Below are 12,500 nucleotides of genomic sequence, written 5' to 3'. Positions count from 1 at the left end.
AGAAATACAGACATTTTGCAATAACTGGATGTTTAATGGCTTTGCAAACAGAGCAGTAGACTCACAACGTGTGTGTGTGTGTGTGTGTGTGTGTGTGTGTGTGTGTGTGTGTGTGAGAGAGAGTTGTTTGAGTTTGCACTTAAATTGCGATGCTCTTGGAGTGTCGGTGTAATTACTAGCAGTGAGTGACGTGCTGTCAGACACGTCGTCACTGTGCCAATGTTGTTGTGACGGAGACAGATGGTAATTTGTGAGCAAGCGTTTCAGTTTCATATCTCACACACACACACACACACACACACGTGCACGCTCACACACACACTCGTGCACGCTCACACACCACACAGACAGGCACAGCACGCCAACTTCAAATACATGCTGCGCTCCTCTATAGAAATATGCTACTGTGACTCCAGTTATTATAGAAGCTGAATGTTAAGTCTCACTCTTTATTGTGAGACTATGTTCAAGTGGAAGCAACAGAAGCTATTTAGTGATAATTAGGCTATTAGGGATATTTTCCTCCATTTCCCTGTCCATTACCTCCTTCAATCTCTCCCCCACCCCCCCTGCAGCAGAGGAGCCTGGCAGGGCAGCGCGGCTCTTCACACGAGACCCGTCTCAGCTGCAGGGCTCCATCCTGCAGACGGCTCTGAGGAAAAGCACCCAGGGCTTTGGGTTCACCATCATCGGAGGAGACCGACCCGATGAGTTCCTTCAGGTCAAAAACGTCCTTCTGGACGGGCCTGCCGCGCATGACAACAAGATCGCCTCAGGTATTTCCCCTCCTCCTCCCCCCCTGCTTATAGAAGTGCACTCACAGTATCTGGAGTATCTAGAAAGAAGAGTTGACCCGTATGCCTCTGGGGACATTTCTGGCTTTTTAATTCTAAATGTTTCAATAATTTTGATTGTGTTAATAATGTATCTGGTATAACTTTTAGCAACACTTTTAAAATGTTGAAAAAGTCAAGAAAAAAGACAAAAATGTTCCGATTGAAACACATTAAAACGACAATGTTTGATCCCTCAGTCATTACAGCATAAAATCTGTTTTCTATGATCTCAGCTTCACATCTGGAGGCTTTAAAATTTAACCTTTTACAGTTTTCTACCAGATTGAGACATTTTTGGGACAAAAACAAGCTGATTTCCTGCACAGAAAATAAAAATGCAATAAAAATGCATCAACGTTGGTGATAATCATCGACATTTTCCATCCAATTTAGTTGTTTTTTCATTAAAAAAAGCAGCATTATTTTAACAAACTGGCATTTAAAGGGTTAACATTCTGAAAATAAATGAATATTTGTTAGTTAAGATCAGGACTGAAGTTGGTTAAAGATTTAACTCGGTGAAAGTGGAAAATACTGATAATATATAATAACTTTATTGCCGTTTTGGACATCAGAGTGGCAAACACGTTGAGAGGAAAAACAGCAAACGGGCTCTTTACCGTACATGTCACTTTGCTCGATCAAGAAAAAGCAAACGTTTAGAGTTTATAGTGTTCAGTGGAGAAGCTCTAAAAATAGGAAACGCTCTGATTTTATGTGCAGTCATATATTGTATATTGTGCTAATGCAGTGGATGCTACATGTAGCATAACTAGCGCTGCTGTGAATTCCCTTTTATTGTAAATATAACTACTGTGAGTACATGCACGGTGATTGTAGCACGGGGACTGTAGCACTGTGACTGTAGCATTGTGACTGTAGCACGGGGACTGTAGCACGGTGACTGTAGCACAGTGACTGTAGCACGGGGACTGTAGCGCAGGGACTGTGGCGTGGTGACTGGCGCGGGAACTGTAGCATGGTGACTGTAGCACTGTGACTGTAGCACAGGGTCTGTAGCACGTGACTAGGGCGATGACTGTAGGGCGATGACTGTAGCGCGGTGACTGTAGGACAGTGACTGTAGCACAGTGACTAGCACAGGGACTGTAGCACGTGATTGTAGGACGGTGACTGTAGCGCGGTGACTGTAGCGCGGTGACTGTAGGACGGTGACTAGCACGGGGACTGTGGCACGGTGACTGTAGCACGTGACTGTAGCACAGTGACTAGCACGGTGACTGTAGCACGGTGACTGTAGCATTGTGACTGTAGCACGGGGACTGTAGCACGGTGACTGTAGCACAGTGACTGTAGCACGGGGACTGTAGCGCAGGGACTGTGGCGTGGTGACTGGCGCGGGAACTGTAGCATGGTGACTGTAGCACTGTGACTGTAGCACAGGGTCTGTAGCACGTGACTAGGGCGATGACTGTAGGGCGATGACTGTAGCGCGGTGACTGTAGGACAGTGACTGTAGCACAGTGACTAGCACAGGGACTGTAGCACGTGATTGTAGGACGGTGACTGTAGCGCGGTGACTGTAGCGCGGTGACTGTAGGACGGTGACTAGCACGGGGACTGTGGCACGGTGACTGTAGCACGTGACTGTAGCACAGTGACTAGCACGGTGACTGTAGCACGGTGACTAGCACGGTGACTGTAGCACGGTGACTAGCACGGTGACTGTAGCACGGTGACTGTAGCACGGTGACTGTAGCACGGTGACTAGCACGTGACTGTAGCACGGTGACTGTAGCACGGTGACTGTAGCACGGTGACTAGCACGGTGACTGTAGCACGGTGAATGTAGCGCGGTGACTGTAGCGAGGTGACTGTAGCACTGTGACTGTAGCACGGTGACTGTAGCACTGTGACTGTAGCACGTGACTGTAGCACGTGACCTAAAAATAGGAAACACTCTGATTTTATGTGCAGTCATATATTGTATATTGTGCTAATGCAGTGGATGATACATGTAGCATAACTAGCGCAGCTGTTGTAGTAGCGTGTCGGTGGCTCTGTGAATTCCCTTTTATTGTAAATATAACTACTGTGAGTACATGCACAATGACTGTAGCAACGGGGACTGTAGCACTATGACTGTAGCACTATGACTGTAGCACGGGGACTGTAGCACAGTGACTGTAGCACGGGGACTGTAGCACTATGACTGTAGCACGGGGACTGTAGCACAGTGACTGTAGCACCTTGACTGTAGCACGGTGACTGTAGCGCGGGGACTGTAGCACGGTGACTGTAGCACAGGGACTGTAGCACGTGACTGTAGCACGTGACTGTAGGACGGTGACTGTAGCATGTGACTGTAGCACGTGACTGTAGCACGGTGAATGTAGCACGGTGACTGTAGCACTGTGACTGTAGCACGGTGACTGTAGCACTGTGACTGTAGCACGTGACTGTAGCACGTGACCTAAAAATAGGAAACACTCTGATTTTATGTGCAGTCATATATTGTATATTGTGCTAATGCAGTGGATGATACATGTAGCATAACTAGCGCAGCTGTTGTAGTAGCGTGTCGGTGGCTCTGTGAATTCCCTTTTATTGTAAATATAACTACTGTGAGTACATGCACAATGACTGTAGCACGGGGACTGTAGCACTATGACTGTAGCACGGGGACTGTAGCACAGTGACTGTAGCACGGGGACTGTAGCACTATGACTGTAGCACGGGGACTGTAGCACAGTGACTGTAGCACCTTGACTGTAGCACGGTGACTGTAGCGCGGGGACTGTAGCACGGTGACTGTAGCACAGGGACTGTAGCACGTGACTGTAGCACGTGACTGTAGGACGGTGACTGTAGCATGTGACTGTAGCACGTGACTGTAGCACGGTGAATGTAGCACGGTGACTGTAGCACTGTGACTGTAGCACGGTGACTGTAGCACGTGACTGTAGCACGTGACTGTAGCACGGTGACTAGCGCGGTGAATGTAGCACTGTGACTATAGCGTGGTGACTGTAGCACGTGACTGTAGCACGTGACTGTAGCACGGGGACTGTAGCACAGTGACTGTAGCACGGGGACTGTAGCACAGTGACTGTAGCACCTTGACTGTAGCACGGGGACTGTAGCACGGTGACTGTAGCACGGTGACTGTAGCACGGTGACTGTAGCGCGGGGACTGTAGCACAGGGACTGTAGCACGTGACTGTAGCACGTGACTGTAGGACGGTGACTGTAGCACTGTGACTGTAGCACGTGACTGTAGCACGGTGACTGTAGCACGGTGAATGTAGCACGGTGACTGTAGCACTGTGACTGTAGCACGGTGAATGTAGCACTGTGACTGTAGCGCGGTGACTGTAGCACGGTGACTGTAGCACGGTGACTGTAGCACGTGACTGTAGCACGGTGACTAGCGCGGTGAATGTAGCACTGTGACTGTAGCGTGGTGACTGTAGCACGTGACTGTAGCACGTGACTGTAGCACGGGGACTGTAGCACAGTGACTGTAGCACGGGGACTGTAGCACAGTGACTGTAGCACCTTGACTGTAGCACGAGGACTGTAGCACGGTGACTGTAGCACGGTGACTGTAGCGCGGTGACTGTAGCGCGGGGACTGTAGCACAGGGACTGTAGCACGTGACTGTAGCACGTGACTGTAGGACGGTGACTGTAGCATGTGACTGTAGCACTGTGACTGTAGCACGTGACTGTAGCACGGTGACTGTAGCACGGTGAATGTAGCACGGTGACTGTAGCACTGTGACTGTAGCACGGTGAATGTAGCACTGTGACTGTAGCGCGGTGACTGTAGCACGGTGACTGTAGCACGGTGACTGTAGCACGGTGACTGTAGCATGTGACTGTAGCACGGTGACCAGCGCGGTGAATGTAGCACTGTGACTGTAGCGCGGTGACTGTAGCGCGGTGACTGTAGCACGGTGACTGTAGCACGTGACTGTAGCACGGTACTGTAGTTGATGCTCCAGGATTCACATTACGCTCATATTGATTGCATTGAAGCTCTTACAGCCGCACCAGCGCTGCTGCTGAGAATCAGCATGAAAGTAGAACAGAGAGTAATTACTTTTCATTGTTTAATTTCCCCAGAGAAGGAAGGTAATTCATTAAACCAAAAAAATAATGTAATTAATTTCATTGCAAGTGCTGAAGTGAAACTTCATGTGACGTTTCTGGATTCAAGACTTTCTGACTTCTGGCCTGCAGCGTTTGTTTGTTTGAGACTCGTCTTTTACACGGTGTTATTCTGTGCATGGTTAGTTATTGGTCAGTCATTAGAGATGTGTGTAGTGTGTTCTGAACAGGCCCTAAATGGAGCAGGTATGGAGCTAATTTCAGAGTGAAACCTGAGATGTGTTTGTGCGGAAAAGGTATTGATTGTGTAGGAGGCTGAATCCTACGCTGGGCTTTCAGCCAGATGGCCAGTCAGCAATCCAGCCGGCCGTCCAGCGTTACAGTATCTCAGCCGGGCCAGGGGTGAGGAGAGTCTCCCCCCTCCAGGGAACAGAAAGGAGGAGAAGAGAGCAGCATGATTTTATACTCTCGCTCTCTAATCTGGTACATTTCCAGTTTGTCTGCCAGAAGCTTCATAAAGTAACTTTTTATCCAGTTTTAAGCCACATTTTTACCAGACACTTTATATTGGAACCAGATTCAGATGAGATGAGAATAAAGATTATTTCCCCCCCCTAACATGTTGTCTTTACAAACCTCATTGTGCCTTTGAATGTGGAGATGTGCCTTTTGTTCTTTCAGGGGACGTGATCGTGGACATTAACGGGAAGTGTGTTCTGGGGAAGACTCACGCTGACGTGGTGCAGATGTTCCAGTCCGTCCCGATCAACCAGTATGTGGACATGGTGCTGTGCCGGGGCTACCCCCTCCCTGAGGAATCCAGCAGCAGCGAAGAGGCGTCAGGAGGCCTCTCCACCTCCAAGGACACTTCCCCTTCCCCCTCAACTTCCACGCCACAGGAACCCATCTACATGCTCCCAGACGGAGGGACCCTCCCCAGGCAGACTGCCACCGTGCCGCCCATGACCAACGGAGGACGCCACCACCACCACCATCCTCACCAGCACCACCACCTTCCTCACGTCGCCAACCAAGACGGGCCCGACCCCACTCTGCTCCAGCCGGAGCTGGTGAGCGTGCCCTTGGTAAAAGGCCCCGGTGGGTTCGGCTTCGCCATCGCAGACTGTCCCCTGGGCCAGAAGGTGAAGATGATCCTGGATGCCCAGTGGTGCCGCGGCCTGCTGAAGGGCGACGTCATCAAGGAGATCAACAGGCAGAACGTGCAGACGCTGAGCCACTCCCAGGTGGTGGACATCCTCAAAGACCTGCCTGTGGGCAGCGAGGTCAACGTGCTGGTGCTGCGAGGAGGTGAGTTGCCCCGAGACGAAAGTGTGGCTAAAGCTGCAACTCTGAACTCGTCCTGAGAAGTGTGTGTGGCAGCTGGTGGGGTTACCGTGCTGACGGCGGGACATCTCTACGTTAAATCACTGTCTATGTTAATCTGCTCAGGTTACTGTTCAGACAGGAAGCTTTACTCCCCCTGCACGTCCCAAACCATGTTAATCCTCACACAGCTTTGTGTGTGTCTCTCTCGTACTTTACCTTTCAATATAGAAAGCAATGAGTGAAACAACAGGAGAGGAGCCCACCTGGGGGAAACATTCATTTCTTAAGCCGAGACTCTACAAACAAAAACATGTTTACAAGCTCTGGTTTATTCAGAGGTTTTAGGCTCTTTATCTTCTATAACTCGTCTTCTTCAGACGAGAGGAACATGAGAACATCAGAGTGTGTGTTTGTAACTGTGTGTGTAGATGTAAACTCTCCACAGCTACATTACATAACGCCTCATGTACATATTAAACACTTGTGATATAAAGTTGTGTTGATGTGAGTCATGAAGTGGGGAAGCTGCATGCTGATATCTGTTAGTTTAAACATTCACCTGTAGCTCCCCCCTGAATCCTCCCAGCGTTCACAGCTCGTCTTAGTTAAGGTGAGATCTATTGCAACACGTACATGATTTAATTTTTACATAACAAGGTGAACTGTGGTTTTCTGGAAGTATTGCTTGGAAACACAGTGATGTTAAATAAAACAATTTCACGCTCTGATCCACACTCTGCATCATCCGCCGTGCAGCTTCCCAAACAGGCAGGAAGTCGTGCTCGGTCACATGCTATGCTGTGCCAGGCGGGCGGCGAGTGATTCACTTGCTGCTCACAGAGGAAGAAGGGGAGGCAGGAGAGGAGAGACGAGCATGATCGTCTCGCTGTCTCTCTCTCTGTCCTCTCTGTCTCTCTCTCTCTGTGTCGTCCTGTCTGTGGTCGGCCTGTCTGTCTGTCATTAAGCACATGTTACTAAACGTCAGCGTGTTGAACGTTGTTAGCATATAGACATAGCACTGTACATAATGTTACAGTTATAACTGCAACATAACATAAATCTTTTAGATGCTCGTTAAAAGCTCAAAAGGTTTTTATATTAAGCTCTCCATGTTAGACCCCCCCCCCCCGCCCCCCCCAGCTCCACTCGCATCACAAACACCCATTCAACACTTTCAATGCTTTTCAAAAGTAAACACCGTCACGAGCAGCAGTCAGTGTGAAGCGACGGAGACATGAATATCTCGTTTTAATGAGTTGTGTGTTTCCCTGCTCTCCATGAGACGCAGCTCAGGTGGACAGAAGACGCAGGTTCTCACTTCAGCGTTCGGCTGTTCTCCAAACCCGAAGCCTCGCATCACGTGCTTCGCCTGGTAGACTGCTAACGTCGACGTTGCCGCTGATAAACGGACCCGTAGCCTCTGAATCAACGATATTCAATTTGAATAATGGAGCGGCGCTTCGTGGGCGGCAGAATCATTTTGACAAGTAGATTATGAAAGAGAGAGAGCTCTGAGTCGCTCTGAAAATGCTTTTGCCCGAGTCATTCGGCACAGCTCGAGGAGCAGGAGAGCAGCGACACGGGGACGGAGAAGAGATGAATCCATTTTCACACTGGGTCATCTGTTCATCATTACCACCTGCAGCGTCACAACCTTCTCATGTGAAGCTCTGAGAAGTTGTTTGTGGCATGAGAAAGTATTATGATGGTCCTCTGTGCACACACACACACACACACACACACACACATTAGTATTCACATGAGCCTCTGAGCTTAGACGCCCCTCGAACAGAGCTGTCTGGCTCTCTGCAGCCTGGGATGATATTTCCTCAGTGTGCCACCGCCTCCAGCTTCAGCTCCTCCCCTGTGCACGTTCTGCACCTCCCCACCTTGTTAATGAGAATTAATGGTTTGGTGGTGGTGGTGTGTGGTGTGTGTGTGTGTTTGTGTGTGTGTGTGTATACGTTGAGGTGGCATCTAAACACTGTTTTGACAAGGCTGGCTCGCCTGACCTCCGAGACAAAGCTGCAGAGTGCAGGAGCAAAGCGCAGCACTGTGCTCGACCAAATTACTATCCTGTCTGACATTTCATATAATCACTTCCCCCCCCCGGGAACACACCCTGTCCCTTTGTGGCCACAGCTAATAAAGACCATGTAAACATGGCTTTGGTGTCGCTCCCCGCTCCCGCTGCCTCTGTACTCCTCTGTCCGCGGTGCTTTCATGGTGATCATTAAAGAACAGTGCTGAGTCTTTTTTTTAGGCAAACAAAATACACCTTCACATATAAAGTTTATTTAGGAGGACTGGTTCCCACCTGGGGGTCCCGACCCCCACTAGGGATCACCAAATACTCACAGGGGGTCGCAAGGACATCAAACCTTTTTTTTAAATCCTACAGTTGCTTTAGATTTCAGGATTTCATTATTTTCTGTGTGCAAAACTAAAGGAAGTTTGGGTTTTTATTTAGATAACTTACAAAGGAGAAATGTCCCGGCGTCGGTAATCGTTAAAATACATACAGACAGATTGTATAAAGGTTCATTAAAATAAGACACAATATCAGAGGAAATGTTCTCAAACTTCATCCAGCTCTGCAGTTATTGTACAATTCATCATTTGTTCTGCACTGTTATTGTTATGCATTGACATGAAATATTCATGATATGGCATTAATCAGTTCATTCAATGATAGAACAGGGCTCCCTGAAGGAAAACAGTTGGGATCCAAGAGGCGCTGGTTATTTTCGTGTGTGTATCAACGTGATATCATAAGTCGTCTCTGAATTCACTGTTATCGTTAATGCTGCGACTCTCCTGTCAAACGTCCATATACGACACACATGCGGATGAATTTCATGTCATCTACGTGCACACTTATTTACATATGCAATCGTGAAGACATCTCTCTGACGCCGCTCGATACGGGAATGTCACGTCAATCAATCATCTTGTTTCCTCTGAGCGGTCACGTTCATCTGCCCATTGCAATGCAATTATGCAAATCGCATTCCCATGACACATTGAGGGAGGCGGGGGGGGCTTCTATCTGCACCCCTCCTAATGAGATGATGTCCCCACATCTATCAGTGTGGGAACTGCCAGAAGAAGCCCAAGCGTGCAGGGACACGGCACATAACTCACATCTCCCGGCTCACACACCGCAGGAGGGGCGAGCGAGGATTTAGTTCGTCTTTCTGTCGAGGCAAACTCTATTTCTCGCCGTCTCTCCTGTCTCATCGCTCTTATCTGGCACTCTTTCTCACACACACACACACACACACACACACACACACACACACACACAACCACACACACACAATATAATTCCTTTCCCTCTTCTCAAAAGTTGCCCCATTTACATCCTGCAGGCGCAACAAAGAACAATTTGCAATGAAAAGTTTACCTTGAAAATGTCAGCCGCATCTCAGGGCGGATTTATCACCGCTGTGAAAGGCAGTGAGAGGGGGCAGAAATACAGACATTTTGCAATAACTGGATGTTTAATGGCTTTGCAAACAGAGCAGTAGACTCACAACGTGTTGTGTGTGTGTGTGTGTGTGTGTGTGTGTGTGGTGTGTGAGAGAGAGTTGTTTGAGTTTGCACTTAAATTGCGATGCTCTTGGAGTGTCGTGTAATTACTAGCAGTGAGTGACGTGCTGTCAGACAACGTCGTCCACTGTGCCCAATGTTGTTGTGACGGAGACAGATGGTAATTTGTGAGCAAGCGTTTCAGTTTCATATCTCACACACACACACACACACACACACGTGCACGCTCACACACACACTCGTGCACGCTCACACCACACACGACAGGCACGCACGCCAACTTCAAATACATGCTGCGCTCCTCTATGAAATATGCTACTGTGACTCCAGTTATTATAGAAGCTGAATGTTAAGTCTCACTCTATTGTGAGACTATGTTCAAGTGAAGCAACAGAAGTATTTAGTGATAATTAGGCTATTAGGGATATTTTCCTCCATTCCCTGTCCATTACCTCCTTCAATCTCTCCCCCACCCCCCTGCAGCAGAGGAGCCTGGCAGGCAGCGCGGCTCTCACACGACCCTTCTCAGCTGCAGGGCTCCATCCTGGCACGGCTTCTGAGGAAAAGCACCCAGGGCTTTGGGTTCACCATCATCGGAGGAGACCGACCCATGAGTTCCTTCAGGTCAAAAACGTCCTTCTGGACGGGCTGCCGCCATGACAACAAGATCGCCTCAGGTATTTCCCCTCCTCCTCCCCCACTGCTATAGAAGTGCACTCACAGTATCTGGAGTATCTAGAAAGAAGAGTTGACCCGTATGCCTCTGGGGACATTTTCGGGCTTTTTAATTCTAAATGTTTCAATAATTTTGATTGTGTTAATAATGTATCTGGTATAACTTTTAGCAACACTTTTAAAATGTTGAAAAAGTCAAGAAAAAAGACAAAAATGTTCCGATTGAAACACATTAACCGACAATGTTTGATCCCTCAGTCATTACAGCATAAAATCTGTTTCTATGATCTCAGCTTCACATCTGGAGGCTTTAAAATTTAACCTTTTACAGTTTTCTACCAGATTGAGACATTTTGTGGACAAAAACAAGCTGATTTCCTGCACAGAAAATAAAAATGCATAAAAATGCATCAACGTTGGTGATAATCATCGACATTTTCCATCCAATTTAGTTGTTTTTTCATTAAAAAAAGCAGCATTATTTTAACAAAACTGGCATTTAAGGGTTAACATTCTGAAAATAAATGAATATTTGTTAGTTAAGATCAGGACTGAAGTTGGTTAAAGATTTACCTCGGTGAAAGTGGAAATACTGATAATATATAATAACTTTATTGCCGTTTTGGACATCCAGAGTGGCCAAACACGTTGAGAGGAAAAACAGCAAACGGGCTCTTTACCGTACATGTCACTTTGCTCGATCAAGAAAAAAGCAAACGTTTAGAGTTTATAGTGTTCAGTGGAGAAGCTCTAAAAATAGGAAACGCTCTGATTTTATGTGCAGTCATATATTGTATATTGTGTCTAAGCAGTGGATGCTACAGTAGCATAAACTAGCGCTGCTGTGAATTCCCTTTATTGTAAATTAACTACTGTGAGTACATGCACGGTGATTGTAGCACGGGGACTGTAGCACTGTGACTGTAGCATTGTGACTGTAGCACGTGGGACTGTAGCACGGTGACTGTAGCCCAGTGACTGTAGCACGGACTGTACGCAGGACTGTGGCGTGGTGACTGGCGCGGGAACTGTAGCATGGTGACTGTAGCACTGTGACTGTAGCACAGGGTCTGTAGCACGTGACTAGGGCGATGACTGTAGGGCGATGACTGTAGCGCGGTGATGTAGGACAGTGACTGTAGCACAGTGACTAGCACAGGGACTGTAGCACGTGTATGTAGGACGGTGACTGTAGCGCGGTGACTGTAGCGCGGTGACTGTAGGACGGTGACTAGCACGGGGACTGTGGCACGTGACTGTAGCACGTGACTGTAGCCAGTGACTAGCACGGTGACTGTAGCACGGTGACTGTAGCATTGACTGTAGCACGGGGACTGTAGCACGGTGACGTAGCACAGTGACTGTAGCACGGGGACTGTAGCGCAGGACTGTGGCGTGGTGACTGGCGCGGAACTGTAGCATGGTGACTGTAGGCACTGTGACTGTAGCACAGGGTCTGTAGCACGTGACTAGGGCGATGACTGTAGGGCGATGACTGTAGCGCGGTGACTGTAGGCAGTGACTGTAGCACAGTGACTACACAGGGACTGTAGCACGTGATTGTAGGACGGTGACTGTAGCCGTGGTGACTGTAGCGCGGTGACTGTAGGACGGTGACTAGCACGGGACTGTGGCACGGTGACTGTACACGTGACTGTAGCACAGTGACTAGCAGTGACTGTGCACGGTACTAGCACGGTGACTGTAGCACGGTGACTAGCACTGTGACTGTACACGGTGACTGTAGCAGCACGGTGACGTAAGCACGGTGACTAGCACGTGACTGTAGCACGGTGACTGTAGCACGGTACTGTAGCCGGCGGTGATGCGGTGACTGTAGAGGTGACTGTAGCACTGTGACTGAGCACGGTGACTGTAGCACTGTGGACTGTAGCACGTGACGTAGCACGTGACCTAAAAATAGGAAACACTCTGATTTTATGTGCAGTCATATATTGTATATTGTGCTAATGCGTGGATGATACATGTAGCTAACTAGCGCAGCTGTTGTGTAGCGTGTCGGTGGCTCTGTGATTCC

The 12,500-nt window shown here is 48.4% G+C and overlaps 1 protein-coding gene across 1 annotated transcript in view; it reads left to right on the top strand.

Moving 5' to 3' along the window:
- The window catches only part of magi3a (membrane associated guanylate kinase, WW and PDZ domain containing 3a), a 136,471-nt gene that overhangs the window by 99,256 nt on the left and 24,715 nt on the right, over positions 1–12,500 (top strand). The window contains exons 9-10 of the mRNA XM_029426101.1: positions 576–776; positions 5,591–6,217. Of these exons, the coding sequence (XP_029281961.1) occupies positions 576–776; positions 5,591–6,217 (828 nt within the window). The remainder of the gene's footprint in view (positions 1–575; positions 777–5,590; positions 6,218–12,500) is intronic.

The sequence above is a fragment of the Cottoperca gobio genome, unplaced genomic scaffold, assembly GCF_900634415.1.
Source record: "Cottoperca gobio unplaced genomic scaffold, fCotGob3.1 fCotGob3_104arrow_ctg1, whole genome shotgun sequence".
Classification (NCBI taxonomy): domain Eukaryota; kingdom Metazoa; phylum Chordata; class Actinopteri; order Perciformes; family Bovichtidae; genus Cottoperca; species Cottoperca gobio.
The sequence above is the reverse complement of the archived record's forward strand: the minus strand, read 5'-3'. Positions and strand labels throughout refer to the sequence as shown.